The 18896-nt window shown below is 35.5% G+C and overlaps 1 protein-coding gene across 6 annotated transcripts in view; it reads right to left on the bottom strand.

Moving 5' to 3' along the window:
* Positions 1-15601: 15601 nt before the first annotated feature.
* Positions 15602-18896, bottom strand: part of EPHA5 (EPH receptor A5) — a 349095-nt gene continuing 345800 nt past the window's right edge. For all 6 annotated transcript variants that reach the window (XM_011223454.3, XM_019798407.2, XM_034671740.1 and 3 more), the window contains one exon: positions 15602-18623. In XM_011223454.3, coding sequence (XP_011221756.2) covers positions 18518-18623 — 106 coding nt within the window. In that variant the 3' untranslated portion in view covers positions 15602-18517. The remainder of the gene's footprint in view (positions 18624-18896) is intronic.

Here is an 18896-nt window from a genome sequence, read left to right as displayed (position 1 = left end):
TCCAAGGAAATCATTAACTCCTTGACCTTTACAAGGACACACATTATCTGTTCTATAAGGCCTGTGTAAGGTGGTGGTGTTTAGGTCCTAGCAAGGATAGAAGCAGGAAAAAGAGTGAAAAAAGCGGTTTTTTATGGGATCCCTTTAGTTTCCCTGTCTCCAAACCTCAATAATGCAATCCCTCTGATGTTTTTTCCTCTTTCCCTTTTCACATTCCCTGTTCACCAACTTCTGATTTCTAGGAATTTCATAAATAAATGACCTGCAGCCATGACTTTGACCCAGGTTATGCTTTGGAGAAAACACAAAAAACTAAGAATTTAAAACCAGAAACATTCCTAGGAAGCAAGAATTCAGAATAAAATTCTGGAACTAGGTCACTCTGTAAGATAAAGTTATCTCAAAGCAGAACTACTTATCAGTCTTATCTGTGCGGCTGCCTGCAAGTCTGATACTGACTCTGACCAAGATAAGGAGGAGATAGGTTAGCTAGTAGTTTATAATGAGCTATTTAATGCTTGAAACGTTCTCAGCACCTAGAGCCACCTTGTTTTTGTTGTTCAGGGATGTGTAGATTGATGACTTATACTCGGTGAAATCAATTAGCAGCCCACTTAGGTGTGTGTCCTTTGGGGCATAAAAGACACTCCTGGAAACTTTTGCCCCAGCTCTCCTGAAACCAAGATTCCTCATCTATGTCTTAGTAGTTCACATTATGAGGTAAAGAGCAAGGACTCTGGAGAGCTGTGCCTAAAAATATCTCAGCCTCCCATAGCTTACCTGTATTTTATTTCTACTGCTCTCTACAAAATCATTTAGCTTCATTAAAGCTTTACATGAATATGTTCTGCGGGTTTTATGAGTACTTTCAATTATCTGCCATGTGTGACCATCAAAGTCTCTCATCATCAGAACGTACTGTGGATCCCGTTGCTGGTGGTAAGCAGCGGGCGGCTATATAACAATTAATAAGATTCTCAGCCAATTTGGGATAAGGTACAGCAAAGTGAAATACTGGATTATGGAGTTGTTCTAGCATTCAACTGGTGTGATGTACTACTGGGCAGGAGTAGAGGCTAATGATAAGTGACTTCATGACAATGGAGTTTATGGATGTTATCAGTTCTCTTCATCAGGTCCAGAGGGTATAGCAGCAATATATCATACATTGAAGGTATTTTGGATCAAACATATCCAGTGAACCTAAGTGTGTTTCATAAAGTGATGGGACAGTCTCCCACTTGCATTCCACTGACATCTCCCAGTTGCCACCTATACGACTCAAGGAGGTTGGATCCTCTGGTGACTGAGGAAAATTGGGGGTTTCAATAGTTGTTTACCTTGCTGTGTTGGTGTTAGTTAAGAACAAACTGCTGCTGCATTGAGCAAACCTGTGAAAAGAACTCTTGGATGTATGCTTTGAAGGAGTGAGAAATGGCCTCCACTGATGATGTACGTAGAGTCTGGATAGTTGTGAATACCTTGATAGGTCTGCTTGGGGACCTGGGAAGGCAAAGTAGAAGATTAGAGGCAAGGACATCTGGAGAAGTGAATGCTGACTGATCTATGGGAATGAGTACACACAGTGAAGAATTGTTGTGTTCCATGCTGATGTCCACCACAGAGCATGCAGTGTAGAAAAGACACTCATAAATCAGGAAGCGGGCAGGTGTTGCCTAACCCTACCCATAACTTCTCCAGTGCTAGTACCGTGGGTTCAGGTGCAGTAGTCCTGGTGACAGGGATTTCAGTTATGCAGAGCCCAACAGCATTGTCCTCTTTACATGGTCCCCTTTGAAGTTGATTGCATTACTGCTTTCCTGGTAGTGAGCACTTGATATACAAACAACCACTTGGTCACAAATCAATCACACAACATACCTTCCACCCTTCCATGCCTATACCAGATGTAAGTATACCTGATTACCTACCCTGATTATAATGTCTCTGTCAGAACCATTAGGGGAGTGCTGATAGTACGCCTGACTTCCTGTCATTGGATGCCACATAACAGAACCTCAATCCAAAGATTCAATTTACAGTGAAGAATTTGTGACGATGAGTGCATGATCGAGAATCCACTGATTTTACTATGGACACATCACTTTGAAGTAGTCCTCCAGATAGAACCCTGCAATGCCCTCATCTAAGGCATCAGAGGGGAAACGAAGCACTGGAAAGTTATGCTGCCATCCTCTCGGACGCAATATCTATGATAATTCAGGAACTATTCATGCTGCTTTATTACTAATAGCTAGAATATCTGGGTTCAAAGACCAAAGGTTGAAAGTAAGATTTATCATCAGACTCCGTGACTGTTTGATACTGAAACATGCCTGCTACTCCCCATCCCCAATTCATATGTCAAAGTGATAACCCCCAATATCTTAGAATGTGATTGTATTTAGAGAAAGGGTCTTTAAAAAGGTATTAGGTTAAAATGGGGTAATTTGTGTGCAGCCTAATCCAGTATTAATTGGTGTTATAAGAAGAGGCAATCGGGATACAGACACACACAGAAAGAAGACCACCTGAAGACATAAGGAAGAGAAAGCAGCTATCTACAAGCCAAGAACAGAGTCCTCAGAAGAAACCACCCTTGCAGACACCAGACACCTTGATCTCACACTTCTAGCTCCAGAATGATGAAAAAATAAATTTCTATTGCTTAAGTCACCCATTCTGTGGTACTTCGTTATGGTAGCCCTAGCAAACTAATACTGTGACCAACTTACAGAATTTATATTATCTGTGTTGGTATTTGGGCTCTGCTATATTGAATATGCTGGTTTGGGACTGAAAGGACAGCATCCTCTTCTGAACCTGAGTTTTGATTACTAAACCAACAGGCAAATGAAGTATTACATTGACAAGCATAACTGACCCTCATTATTATAAGGAGTTAAGATTTTTCTTACATAATAGGGACAAAGAGAAAGATGTCAAACTTGGAAGAAGTCACTGGGGAATGTCTCTGGGTGTCTATGCTTTTAAATAGGAAATTTCAGCAACCAGAATGAGAAAAGACCAAAGCAGTAAAGAGCTTACAGCACTCAGAGTTGACAGTAGTTCCCCTGCTCAGGCAAGCAAATTCTACGGTCTGTAACACCTGCTGAGAGTGAGGGAAAACTAGCATGGCTGGTGGAGGAAGGTAGAGATGACTATCAGTTAGGTCTTTGAATGTATTTTCAACAGCTTCTTTCTTCTGTGCAGTTTCCCTTCTTAGAGATATGGTTGGTTACTTCCTTGTAACAGGTCAGGCTATGTGATTTGTGGGGCCCAATTCAAAATGGAAACCCAGATCCCCTTGTTCAAAAAGCAGAAAAAAATTGTAAAAGATACTAAAATACTGTTTAAAACTTTTCCTTTCTTCCTTCTAATTTCTCTCTTGACCAGAGTGCTTTTAATTTGCCATTTAATGTTGTATTCTCTCCAGTAGGAGGTATCCTAGGGAGAGCATAGAGCTTCCCAGGTGCCAAGGATGCCCTCTCAACTGAGCATGTGCATGAATGATCGCTGGGAAGTCAGGCTGGCCCTCCTGTCAGCAACAACACCAACACACTATGCAGGGCAGGTAGAGGACGTGGGTGGGTATTCAATTTTCCTTTTCTAGGGGCTCACAGTCCCACCCCATGATGGGCAGATTACCCCCAAGGGATTGCAAATTCTATGTTGGGAAGCACTTGTATCTGGGTTGTGGGCAGAATAGAGGCTGGTCCCTGCCTTGTTTCCTGCAATGATGACACCAACCAGGACCAGGACTGCAACTGTTATGCTGACTTCAAGACACTGTGGGGCATGGAGCTCAACACCAACTCTCCCTGCACCTGTGCCCAGGCTGCTACAGGGGTCAAATGGGAATGGTAGAACATAGGCCTACTTCCATTGATATAACCTGGTCACTATGGGTGAAGGGAGGGCTGGCAGGAGTTGGTTGATGGAGCCAGGTACTGGCATTGTTAGAGGGAGAGGAACAGGCAGCCTAGAACTTTCCCATGGCAGTGGTGGGAGGTGGGATAGTTCAGAAGCCTAGTCTCCAAGTACTTTCTTCACTGTCTACTTCCTCTCTCTCTCTTTCTCTCTCTCACACACACACACACATAGAGGCTCCATTGTTCCATCAGATTTTACTTATAAAATGCAAGTTCAAAGATGACAAAAATAAATTTTAAGCACCAAACCTTACTGAATGCAGAACTTGTGGGACTGCCCAGGTCACAGGGCATTGAGGCCCGCCCTGTCTTAAAGAGTAGACAGGCCTGAGTGGATCTGAGCGGTGCGAGGGTTGGACTACAGCCAACACTGTGGTGTGATATGTAACACTCCTTCATCTGACTGATTTTATCCACAGCTATGGCTAATAGTTCCGTCTTATGGTAAAACTACCCACTTTGTGCTTTGACTCTGCTTCAGGGCCATTGCTGTAGCTAAAGGAACCCACAAGCCAAGTTTGTGGATGGAAAAGCATCTAAGGGCAATTTTCAATTAATGTGGGATGGGAGCTGGTGGACAAAAGCACAGACCTTTCATTTTTCAGAGGCTCATTTCCGGGGCACTGTCAAAGCTTCTCAGAGATCCTGGTGGAAAGGGAGTTCTTGGTTTGTACAGCTTTATCATTTGGCTTTTGCTCCTACCCACTTCCTCACTCTCGCTTTCTGATATCATCTCCCAAATAAATCTCTGCGCCCAAGTCATTGCCTCAGGCAGAACTTTCTGGGAATGTAAATTAAGATGTGGGTGGGGAGAACGAGCTGGTACCATTACTTCCTTTCCCATTATATCCCTCCATCACTCTCCAGTCCTTTAGCAATAATTCCTAGTAATTTGAATACATGCATTGTCGGACTTCTACAACCTGGGGAAATAAAAACTTCATTTCAAAGCTGCAGTTTCCTGTTTTCCAAAAAGTGGTGATCATAACCCTTCCCCCCTCACCCTTTTTTGAACATTTTCCTCCTTTATTCTGGGATTCTGGGGTAGTCTCAAGAATTATCCCTTTAATTTCAAATGTACACAGCAACTGAGTAAGTCCCTGTTTGGGATGATATCTTTGAGGAAATAATGGAGTTTTAAACTTCTAATCCCGGTGTTCTCTTAATAATGTAGATTGATGTCTATACCTTTTTGAGTCTGGGCTTTGTCAATAAAAATTGTGTTGCTCTTTTCAGGAGAAATGTTTCTTCTCTGGATATAGATTGTAACTGCACTGTGTGGCATGCCAATGCTTGTTTGTGTGGACATCAGTGCTTTCATATTTGAACCGTCACTAAGGCCAGAGCTAAGATCCAGGGGCCTCTAGATGTGATGTGAAAGCTTGGTCTCTGCCTTTGGTCGGAGAGATAACCATGAAAAGAACTAGGCAAGATTTGTTGAAGTTCACCCGGACACACAGGATAAAGTATCCTATATTCTGATCATGGTAAACAGTCACTTAACCACTCAAGCCAGACATTTTGGACTCATGCTTCTCTTCCTAACCAATGACATTAACTCATCCATGTGTCCTAACTGATTCTACCTCTTTAATTTTCTTATTAATTCCTTTCCATCTATCAGCAGTCCCACCACTATATTCCTGGTTTAAGCATTTCTCATCTATCTCACTATATCTCTATGCTAATTGGTTTTCTATTCTATTCTTGCCCTAAGACATCCCACACAAGAATAACAAGCAAGACTGTCAGTTCTCAAGTTAGTGCTGTCCCATACAACTTTCTACAATGATGGCCATGTTTTATACTTATTTATACTTACTAGCAAGTATAAATACTTGTCTGATAGGATGGCTACCAGCTACATGTGAGCACTTGAAATATGGCTGGTGAGATTGAAGAGTTAACTTTTTAAATTTTAATTAATTCAAATTTATAATGAAATAACCACATTTGGCTAAGGGCTACCATATTTAACAGTACACTTCTAGAATGTACACTCCATGAAGAGGCCTTTCATTAGCCACCAGAGATCAACTGTTCCTTCTTACTTATTCCTAAAACCCCTTGTGCACATGATTGTTTCCTTAATTATTTTTTACTAGTATGTCTCACACTGATACGTTATAGCTTCTTAAGGGCAGAGATATTATCCTGAAAATAATAAAAATAACAACCTCAAAGCAATAATTGGAGGTAGTTAACACTTACCTCCTCTCCCTATGTTCCTTCTTTAGTCTCAGAAAAGATTCCCCAAATGATTCTACTTTCTTGGAAAAGTCATTGGAAGAACCCCTTTTTTCTTACTCCACCTTTCACTTGCTGTTCTTTATTGGGGAAAGATTCACTGGGTAACATCATGCATGCTAGTACATGGAGTAACTTTGCCTCAAAAGTTAGTAGTAAAGAGACATGTCTTGACCAGGCTTTGGGGCAGCCTTCTAGGAGAAGACTTGGTGACTCAAAAACTGTCCATAATCTTTTCCACCTTCTACTACTGCAGAAACTGAATTCGTGAAGCAGGCCGAGCTCTATATGAACAGTGTGTAAATGTCTTTAAAGTCACCTCTGCAATTAATTTGACTAAGAGGTGACTTCCAAAGTTTTGATTGGGAGGGGAAAAACTAAAGCTTCAATTTGTTCTCAAATTCAAGTCAGATTATTCAATTCAGTTGTACCATGGAGCCCCATACCTTTAAAGGCTTCATTTCATTTATTAAGGATGCTTCCCTTTGGTTTTTTGTCCCAGGTGGGTACCTAGAAGGAAGAATTGACTAGTGTTTGATATCTCTAATTCCCCAAGACTAATAATCACTAGTAATTATTTAGGACTTACTGTGGCCACAATCTGATGACTACTTTATTCTGTCTTCAGACAGTATGTACTAAATACCTATGCTGGTCCAAGAACTGTGCTAGGTGATAAGGATACAGCAGTCAGCAAAATAGACCTAGTTTTTACTTTTATTGAGCTTATATTTTTTAGGGAAAGACAGATAATAAACAAACAATAAGATATACAAACAAAATAAATACATATTTGTAAGGTACTTAGAAGGAAATAAACAATGTGCCATAATGAAAAAAGATTGGGGCATGGTGTCATACTTTTAGACAAGATGAGTAACCCCCACAGACATTTAATCAGGGACCTTAAGAATAAAAATAACGAGCCATACAAAGTTCTGGGGGAGGAGTGTCCCTGGTATGGGAAACAGTACATACGAAGATTCTGAGGTAGATAGTAGCTTAAAAATCCATGTGACAGGAACATTAAGAATATGGGATGAGCAAAATACTTAGAGTAAATTCATTATTTTCCGTATTACAAATGAAAAGGTGAAAGCGTAGAGATGTAAGCTAACTTTCCCAGAGTAGCACAGCTAGTGAGTGACAGAGCAAGAATTTGAACCACATCTGTAGGACTCCAGAGTTCATAGTCTGGATCTTGAGTATCTAACATAATAAGTATTTAAACAAATGAGAAGAAAAATAAATAAGTTTTGGAAAAGGGATCTATATAAAACATTAAAACCTGTCTGATCAGCCAAAATATCAACACTAGTCTAGGTTTAACACAATAAAACTTGTGCTAAAAATCCTGTTGTGAAAACAAACCTATTAGATTTCACATCCATATAATTTAGTAGTTAGGTGACTTCTTGATATTTTTAAAAATTGTTCTCTGTATGATAGTATCATTGTTTTAGCTACATAGAATTTGTTTAGTGTTAGTGTAGTTTTCCACTTAGTTCATTGAAGAATAGAAATCAGATTATGTTATCTCTAGGTTCCACTGCATTATGAAGCTATTACTATCATTATCTTCTATCTACTGGCTTTGAGATACAAATAAGTTAATCTCCTAGGAGCATATCTTAGAATGACTCCCTAGGATTTAGATTAAACTTTGGAAAAATAAGAGGAAATAGTAGGAGAGTGCTATTACAAGTTGTTTGCTTGCAGATATAAGAAATCACTGACTAGAGAATATCCCGTTATTACTTTGTAGGATTTTTAACATTTTATGGTCTGGAATCCTTTGAGAATTCAATAACGACTATGAGAATTCCTCTTCCAAAATACACATAGACAAATTTTGAAGATTTACAAAGTTCCCCAGTTCCCAAAGGTTATCATCTAAAGGTACTAAATAACATTTTAAAAGGTTAATAATGCTTGGTTTAACACCTTTGGTTCTGGATAATTTCTCCAGAAATATCTATGTGAAATTTCCATATTTATTTTCTTTGTTTTATTTATTTCCTGACTCTCTGAGTCCTATATATACAGATTTCTCCCACTACCCAGAAATAGAGTATTCCTATGAAATTTTTTGTAAGCTGAAATGGCTTAAAACCACTGTCCCCTGCTTTCTAAAAGTTTGCAATATGCCACTTCACTTGTACCAAAGACCTACATTAGTACTACCTGGTTTTGCTAACTGAGAGAAATCTGAAGAGGATTTTTGCTTTTTTGAAAAAAACCATCACCTGTATTAATGTAGGTCTTTCATAAATTGGAAGTGGTATAAGGTGAACTTTCAGAAAGGGGGGGATACCTGTATGTACTTCTATTATTTTATACCTCTCTTTTTCCCAGATAACATCCTTTTTCAAGTTTAACAAAATGTGTGGTGTGTGTGTGTGTATGTGTGTGTGTGTGTGTGTGATGCTTTCTCAATTTTCAGTTTTGTTTCCAGGTTAGTCTTTTTCCTCAGTCCCTTAGGGTTGATGTATAGTGGTATGCACTCATTTCTACCAAGACGCTCATTCTATCAACAGTCTTTTGTTACCCATTTTCTTTTTCACAGACAACCTCTCTTCCCTAAATCTATTGTCTTCCTTGGTTAGACTATTTGAAAATCTCTATGATTTTTAATATCAAATGACACTTTTGTCAGGGTAATAAGAGTAATAAGACCAAGGTCATGGTTCAATTTTTGTTTTAATATTTTATTCAGTAATCTCTTATTTCAAGACCACATCCTAAGTATCAGAAATTAATGAAATACAGTACATATTTCAAAGTAAGTATAGTTGACTAATTAGCTTTATATGTTTTAGAGCCTATGCCATTCCCCAACTGCATCGTAATTTTACCATGACATTGATCTCCAGGAAAAGCAGGCATGAGTATGGATGAAACACTATACAGATACGTCGCACTGATACACATACAACTCAGAGTGGATATCTTCTCATCAGTGCTTCCCCAGAGTAGCATTGGTTGAAAAAATATAACATTCTTGTGGTTAACTTGAGAAGTGTTCACATGGATGACAATCTACTCTTAAAATTACCATGTGGTAGTAGTAATAACTACTATAAGCCAAAAGGGTCTCATGATCAAACATTTGGAGAATCATTAAATTAAACTTAGGTGAATGTTTTTCTAGAATGTTTTGTGAAGCTCCAATAGAGGATAGATAAGCAATGCCACTTTTATTATAAAGCATAAAGGAGCATTTATTTTTTGGGAGCTTTTTTCTGTATTATGACCATGTGTTTTGAAGGACATAAAGGAACAGCTCATGATTAAACATGGGGAACTTTCAGGAAATCCTGAGAAAGACTTGGGCTTTACACAAAAATTAGATCATAACTCCTGGTGCTTTCTTCAGTATGAGCAAAGCAAAGGACTGAGAAGTCTACAATATACTTCACCTGAAAACACACTTAGATTGCACATTCTGAAATATTTTATTTGATATTAATATTCATTCTAATTGCATTTTACATATCTGTAGAAAAAAAAAGGATTGATTGAAAAACATTTGTTGTTTGGTCTGACTTCCATAGCTCATATGGTTAGGGCTGTTACCACCCCAGGAAACATGCAGTAAATCATTTTACTTTATCCTTCTATCAGAGTGGAAACCCTTCAAGGATTATCCTTTCAAATGACTGTGACTAAATTTTTATTATCTCTAAAAATTTTTTTTCAGCATAATCCAAGTCAATTTATTTGTTGACATGGTTCAGAGCACCTTCTCTATAGGGTATATTTATTTGGACAAAGGGAAAGTCGGTCTGATGCTTTCCAATTTTTTTCTCTAATTTCATGATCCAAAATTATAATAGTGGAAAAATTTTGGATAAAATTGCTGTTTACTGTTTATAATTGATTGCTCAATAGTGTAAGATTCCCATTTAATTCCCATCATAAAAATGCATAAAGTAAAATACCGAGCAAGAGCGTCCCTTTGGTTTAGGGTGATATATTAATTTTTCTAGGCTATGTTTCCTACTTAGGGCTACCTTTGACTTTTGCTTATTTTTCTACATCTGCTAGTAATATGTATGAGAAACATATTTAATGTGAAACTAATAAAATCTTATGACAAATTTCACACAAGATGCTGAGGGCAAAGGGAATTTAAAATATAAATTTTGGATATCTATCTTTGTTAACTGTATATAAAGTAGTATCTTCTAGTGGGACTATAGGAGAAGGTATAAGTTGTGTTGAAGGTAGGTTAGTTGAGATATGCTTATTTTAAAGGTCAACTAGAGATCTTCAGTATAAACTTATATACATGGAGCTATATCTTTGGAGAAATATCAGCACTGGAGATTCAGTATGAAAATCCATTCTCAAATATGTTAAAATTACAGACTTGTGAGTTGATACAATTTTTAAGGACAAGCATATAGTATGGAATGGGAAGAGTACTAAAATCACAATCCTGGAATTTCAGCATTTAAAAGAATGGCAGAATAATAAAAGTTAGTGGAATTAACTGAGAATAAATGGCCAGAAATATAGGCAAAGCAGAAAAGATTGAGTTCTTAGATACCAAGAAAGGGGAAATATATAAGGGGGACTTTCTTAATGCTGTTTGGACATTAGTAGAGCTGACATAAGTTACAGAAAGGATATTTGAGCCTGAGACCACGTTTCAATAAAGACAGAAAAAAAAAATAGCACCAATCAAGTTCTCTGCTTTGTCTACATAAACTCTATCTCCGAGTAACTAAATAGTTGGTAAATGGAAGTTAGTCTTTATAAAAGTAGTGTGGCAATTAAATAAAAAAAGAATGATGAAAACCATCATTTCAAAATTATTAATGAATAATAATTTGTCAATGTTCCTCAATTACTGTCAACATCACAGGAAGATAGCTTACTTTGAGTGTGCCCTGAGGCAAAAAAAATGAAACCTGAATCTGACTCACCTGAATCTGTGAGTCTAATTGCCAATTTGCAGGGAATAAAGGGAACATTTGGATATTGATTCAAGGAAACTATAAAAAAATAAAAGTATGATAAAACGGGAATACCAATTGGATATTTGAAAATATTTTGAAAGATTGTGAATTTTTAGATCGTTTAATAGTATGCTTATATTAAAAATAATCCCTCTATTTTGAAGATATACACTAAAATATTTATTTATGAAATGATAAAAATGGGCTTTTTTTAATCTGGGAGAGGAGAGAGTCACTGAAGTTATGTACAAAACAAAATTGGCATTAAGTTGATAATTGTTGAAGCTGGCTTATAAGTACAAGGGAATTTATTAAAATTTTATCAAATTTTATATGTGTTTGAAAGTTTTGATGACATTTATAGAGTAAGAACAAAGATTCCGGTGAGGAGAAAGATTTCAGTGAAGAAGATATATAAAGATAAATAACATTTACCAAACAATCATTATGTAGTCAGCACTATTTTCACTGTCTATATGTATTCTTAGGTTCTCATAATAGCCAAAACATTTTCTCATTTAATAAATGAGGTACTTGAGAACAGGGAGGTTAAATAGCTTGCCTGAGTTCAAACAACTAACGAGTCACAGAGCAGGCTTTGACATGCTGGCTCCAGACAACCACATTCTATAGACTCCCTCACATACACATAGAAGCTAGGTGAAGGGAATCACGGAGACTGATAGATGAAGACATTCAAGACCAGGTGCAATTGATGGAACAGATTTCAAAGCAGATAGGAGAGCATCATCTGGAACTCAGAGGCAGAGGATTAACTTTAAAAGAGAGAAGGGATGTAGTAATGAAGTATGTGATCTGAAGAAAGTCACTTAGCCTTGCATAGCCTTAATTTCTACCTTTGTTCAAAAGAAAAACAGAATAAATAACTCACTTGAAGGACTTTTGTGGAGATTGGATACAAATTTTTAATTTCTGAAAACTTAGGATCACTAAGAAACTTCCCATTTAAATTAATAACCTCAATATATTAATATTTTTCATTATAAACTTTAAAAATTACAGGGATGATTTAAGAATTAAAAACTTGCTGTGTTGGGGCGCCTGGGTGGCGCAGTCGTTAAGCGTCTGCCTTCGGCTCAGGGCGTGATCCCAGCGTTATGGGATCGAGCCCCACATCAGGCTCCTCCACTGGAAGCCTGCTTCTTCCTCTCCCACTCTCCCTGCTTGTGTTCCCTCCCTCGCTGGCTGTCTCTATCTCTGTCAAATAAATAAATAAAATCTTTAAAAAATAAAAAAATAAAAAAAAATAAAAACTTGCTATGAAAAAATTATCTATAGTTCAATATTTCTGCCAGTTTTACTCCAATTTGTAATTATTTAGCTTGCTAATTCAAATAAAATTACATTTAATATTTTATATAAAACTCTACTTGATTTAAATGGCTACTTTGAATTTTAATAAATAGCAATATTTTTTTATTTTTGGTAACAATTTGGTAATGAATCACTTGTAGATTTTGAAGTTCCACAAGCAAAGTTCAGATATTATACCTGGAAATAAATAATAAATAGGTATTGCAATTTTCCATGCTTGTAGTTGAGAAAACTATGCCTATACTAGAAAGATACACTGAATTAAATTGTGCTCCTACTCATGAGAAGAATTACAAATAAGGAAAACTATTTTTGACTCCTAAGGTTTGGTTTACTCTAAAAATCCAGTATGTTAGAAATGTAATCAGTCAAATCCTGGTTCCCACCCAAAGTTTACACTTTTCTTTGTGGAAATGTTCAGATAATTTCTTTCTTGCTAAACTTCAGTTCTTGCACCTATTAAATCAGGAGATTGGCCTAAATGATTCCATTATCTAGATAGCATGGTCAACATTTTGGTTTGTTTTCAACTAAATGTGGTTTTCACCCTGCCTTTGAGGAGCAGTCAGGACTTGGATAATTTCTTAACAGCTTTGGGTCATGGTTTCCTCATCAGTAAAGTGGAGACAATAAAATTATCTTAAGGGTATGTGTGGAAAATTCTAATACAAAATAGTGCTTTCTTATTAAACATTTACATCCACCACCACACCATCCTTCCTACCGGATTAAGAATGTCTATAGGATTGGGAGAAAAATCCTTTTTATCATAAGATTTTTACATTTGCAGCAAAGCAGAGGCAAGAATAGTCTATTTGGTAACAAAGTACTCAGAGTCTTTATATGAGGCTATTTACTAAAATAAGAAATGATATATATACCTTCTACTACTGATTCTACATATAGGCAAAGGAGTTAAGGATTATTTCCATAAGCATGAGGATGTTACTTTTCATGAATGTAAATGTAAAAATTTATAAATATGATTAATTACCTTGAATACAGCAGATTGCTTGGTATGCTTTTTACAAAAGAAGACTAGTATGATATAATATATACAGAAAAAGAGGGAGCATTTGTACTTACTGACACCCTATGCCATAAGCAGATGCTTGGCAGTGAGAAGATGACCAACTAATGCTAGACAGCAGAGTCTCTTTTTGCAGATGGTACACACAGTTTTCTGGGTTGGTTTTTTTTTTTTCAAGTAATGTTGTATTACACTGTCACAAATCAACTTCTAATTAGGTTTCACACAATTATGCTCATGTCCTACAGTCTTATGTCAAACTCTAGTTGCAAAAATACTTGAATGCAAAGATTCATGAATATGTCTTTGAAGAAAATGAATGCTGATTGCATTTTAAATATTTAGCGTAGGAAATTCAAACATTTTTATTAGAACTAACTGAAATCATTATACAAAGGCTGTGAGTTTAGAATCTTTGGGGGGAGGGTCAAGCATGACAATCGGATTTAACTGTATTCAAAGGGTTTTTTATTTTCTGAAAAAATATAAAATTTCATATCTTACACTACAAAAACATGTACACAAACCAAATGCACAGAGAGCTTCAAATGGGGAAAAAATACAGAAACACTAATCCTTTCTTGAATTAATGCTTAGGCAGGGATTTGAGATATCCTGATGCCTAGCCTAGAATAAGATACTCTATACAGCTGCTTCTGACCTGCTTGAAACTAAGAGAATTTAATAAACATATTAACAAATGACTGAGTCTAAGTTTTATTCTCAGACTATTATAAATGAAATTTACACACTGTAAAATTATTAAATGTAAAACTATAGCAATCTAAGGATTCACAAATATGTTGACCACTAAAATCTCTACTGTTAATATAGCCCAGACTGAATAAATATGACTTATTTTGCCACCTTCAATTTTTTTCATTGACGTTTAGAAGAAACAAATGACACTTGATTCTCATTATTATAAATAGATTCTCTCTCTCTCTTTTTAAAGAATTGTGTTTTCTCCTAAGCAATAATTTTGTGGTCATTCTGAACAACATTCAATCATTTATGTGTAAAAAGATGTTTTTTATAAACCAACATGAAAAGGAAGTTCTTATCTATTTCTCCTTCGATACATTGCTATATAATTAACAGCATAATAGAGAAAAATATTCAATGTAACCAGCTGTGCTACAGAGTTGAAAAAATGATGACTTGTTCTATTTATTAATTTCAAATAAAACTAGCATTTCGATTGTTTATTCATTATCATCACCATCATCATATTGTACCTACTTTTTATTTATTTTGAGCTTAAATCTGGCAGGACATACGCAAAGACAGTTTTTTGTTTTAGAAAGAAAAAAAAATTGGAAAAAGACCTTATCCTACTATGCAACATCATACATCTAGTAAATTTCTAACATCTGACGCAAATTTGCCATCCCACATACCATTACAAACAAAAATGTCTTCCACAGGTAAATTTTTCTACTTGTGCTTCTGTAAGCCCACTTTAAATGGGAGAAAGAACGGTGTTAAAAAAAGAAAAAACTTTGACTTTCACATAGAGATTAAATAGCAGACATGAAAACACATAAGTGTTCAACAGATATTAATTTTTCATTTTAAACTTAAGATGTGAAACTATCTCTTCACCATTGCACACTGGTTAAAACTCTTTACAAACCAAATGAAGGATGTTCTGTATTGTTTTGGCAACTCTGAAACTAATAATGCTGGCCACATTTAAGTTTAGACAGAGCATGGGCTATAATTTTTACAGTAATCCTACAACTTTATAACACTGACTTGGTGATTAAAAGAGAAGAAATAAAAGACCATGCACATTTTTTACATGAGAAAAGCAAAATCTTTACATTTTTACATACAATTCAGATATGTCAATGGCCAAGAAGAACATGTGAGCAAATGGGAAGATTAGGAAACAAATTATGATTGATAAAAGTAGTAATTGAGTGACTTCAACAGTATCAGTAAGTTGAAAAAAACTCCCTGCTTGTATCTATTTTTCCAAGTTCAACATTGAGAACGACTCATGCTTTAAAGGTATTGCTACTCTATAGTTACAATAACATTATGTATTATTTGACAAATTATGTTTTATTTTTAGTTGTCTNCTATCTTATATGCTAAAATTATTGAGTCTATGTTTTATTTTTAGTTGTCTGGTGGGTGACAAAATGAACCAAAAGGATAAGAAATCACACAATCAAGATTTGTCAAACCTCACCCTGGGTTACTGCCTCACCGCATTTCACAAGAGCCGCCTCTTCTCCAGGTTCCACTTCTCACATTTATAGATGAGATTGGCACTTCCCAATTGGTGACATATCCAGTGGTGAATAAATATTTCAGAAAGGAATTCTTTCCTCTTTTTTTATGTGGAGGGGAGCATATCTTATTTGAAAGTCTCTATTTCGTTTAAAATCATATTGACATTCTTTAGAAATTCTCAACCAAAGTGAGATATAGATGAAATTTATGTGTCTAACTTTCATCTCAATTTGTTCCAAAAGGAATACCAAGATTGCAAAGGAATTGATCCATATTAATTTATACTGTTCTTTTATGAAAAAGAGGACATCTACATTTTAACTTCAAATTCTAATCACTTAAATACTCTGTGCTGACCTCCCGATCATTTTTGAAATATAAAGTCAGAAGACAATTCAGAAAATATCTTTGTTATTAGTAAGTAATTGAGGCTAGGCTTAACATTTATGATAGTTTGTATTTTAAATCAATATATCTATTCCTACTTTGAAGTTTCTCAATTGTTATTTTATCACTTAAATATTGTTTTTACAGAATTCAATAAAGTGCAACATGTCTCCAATTATTTTGTACAAAAAGAATTAGTTCAGTTCGTTTTGTTTCTTGAAATGAACAAGGGCATCTTTCATAATGGTGATGCTCATTTACTTGTGATTTTATCAAGACAATGCTAAATCCACCTTTCTCTACTTTCTCTGCAAATTTCACTATCTATTAAAGTATACTTGAAGTGTATTTTGTCAGGACCCATGGTACAGTATAGATTTAATAAGTAATTATAGCTATAATTGGGCTGAACTAAATATACATACCATCTGAGAATTGTTTAGAATCTTTGCTTTTTCCTTTTTTTTCCCCCATATTCTTCAGCAAAGAGTTACCTTACTGCTTAAGTAAAAGGTGGGCAAGGTAGAAAGAAGTTATTCCTTGAAGGTTTATTCTTGTATATGTTAACATTCAACTAAAACTAGTGCTTGGAAAAGACAGAATACCATTAGTATCATGCAGGTTTATTTTCTATGGCTTTCATTAATCCAGACTACTCCAATATACTTTTGCCTTTGATAATCAGAAATAGGCTGTATTTTGTTCAAACGTGATGCACCTTGAATAATCACATGTCATTCCGTGATTTCTATAAAATGTAATACTATTAAATTTTTTTTATTTCACCAAGGAGCTCAGTTTTGTTCAAATTCTAATAAACCACATAATTTTATAACACAAATGTCCATCTTCACCCAGTGTGGTACATAGAATGTACATAGAATATATCTTATATTCCTTAATAAGGCCAACTAAATAATACTTTGTACTGGTTTATCAAAGTAAGTTCAATTTGATGACACTGAATACAAGAAGAAATTACCAAATGAATAAACAGCCATCAACAAATAAAACTTGTTAAGTTTTGAAACAAAGACAATTCTGAAGTAAATACATATAGATATATCGATTTTAAATCATGAAAATGAAAAATGAAAAAAAATATATGTATTTCATCATTCCATTGCTGCCTTAGTATCAAAATTTCTAGAGCTGAACCACAAGGGAAATGGTTACAAAGGATTAACACTTAGGGGTAATGCTTAGTGCTATGTGCCTGGATTTAACAACATTAACAGAAGCCTGCTCAGTTAAATCCTTCTACATCCTGCTGAAAATGTGCCCTTCGGTGTCAACTTTGCTTGACAAGATATTTTCTGGGACTCAGAAAGGTGAAATTTCTTACAGGGGTGCAAGATTAATGGCTAGAAGAACTGCATTGTCACAGATATCATAAAGTGTTTTCAAAAAGCCAAAGGGGATTTAATCTTATAGACATTTTCTGTTAGTGAATAAAGAGCTTTAGTGGCTTTTGGACATATGAGAGGAAGAAAGACAGAAGCTCGTGTTAAAATTTCGTTTTACTGCTTCCTTATTTCTCCTATTCATATTATACGGTAGAACACTTGTTCCTTTATGTTGCTAAAATTAAAACACTATCAAAAATGCAAGCAGAATGATAACACACACATGTGCAAGCATTACAACAAAACTCCAACTTAAATTGATTCCTGGGTATATAGCAAATTATACAGTATATACACATTTATTACCTAATAGTTTCTAGAAGAGCAACTAAAAGTAAATTTTATAACACAGAAAAATAAATATACACCCTGTATTGTACTTGTCCTTGATCAAGCAACATATTTATACACTGGAGTCTATAACTTAACGCTGTGTAACAGCATTTTAAAATTACAAAAGAAGATATCTATTAAGAAATTATCTAATCATATTGCTCTTCAATACACTTATGTAGACAATTAAGACTTGAAGTAAACTTCAGTAAATTGCAGCTTCTGTTAGCCCACAAATGGCTATAAACTTTTCCTTTCAAGTAGATTCTTGGAAGTTTTGAAAGGGGCTGCCTTAATTCAGTCTGTAAAGGTGCTATATATAGTTATATTTTTCATTTATAAAATTTTGTAGAAGTAGTGGAAAGGATTTTCTTGTTGCAACATAAGATAATGTTTAACCTCATGTTTTTATTCCATGCAGGTTATATTTGCTTCATGAAAAATGAAGACACTGAGGAAGATAAGCAGATTTTAGCAAAACACTGATTACAAATTCTGAGGCTGAAACAAATGCTCTCCTAAGTTTAGAAATCACTGAGTTTTCCCTTTTTCCCCCCCTTTTTTTTTGTTAAAATAAATCTCAGGGCTTGTTTACAAAGTGCAGAATCATTCACTTGACGAAGTGACATTAAAATGAAGTTACAATGCCACCATCCCATTCACCAGCTGCACCTTCATTTCTTGAAGGCTGTTCATGATCTTCTTCTGGTGACCGACAAGAGTCACTCCAAGCCGTCTCAAATCCCTGCATGAAGAAAGCACACATTGGATGTATGTATTGATGCAATTGGTAGCACACTTCAATATCTCACGCTGGCAAAGACACAAACATCTTGCAGAAACTAATTAGATTACAGTCCCAATTTAGATATATGGGGTCCAATTTTCAAAGGCAGGCTCCCAAATTGTACCTTGAAAATCTGTTTGCAGTCAAACATTTAATTTATAATAATTAGGAGTGCTATAATATATATTTGCCTCCTTTTTTGGGCTTCATTATTTGAGTGGCACAGAGTGG

The sequence above is a fragment of the Ailuropoda melanoleuca genome, chromosome 11 (genome assembly GCF_002007445.2).
Source record: "Ailuropoda melanoleuca isolate Jingjing chromosome 11, ASM200744v2, whole genome shotgun sequence".
NCBI classification, from domain to species: domain Eukaryota; kingdom Metazoa; phylum Chordata; class Mammalia; order Carnivora; family Ursidae; genus Ailuropoda; species Ailuropoda melanoleuca.
Note: the sequence above shows the minus strand (reverse complement) of the source record. Positions and strands in the feature narration are given on the sequence as shown.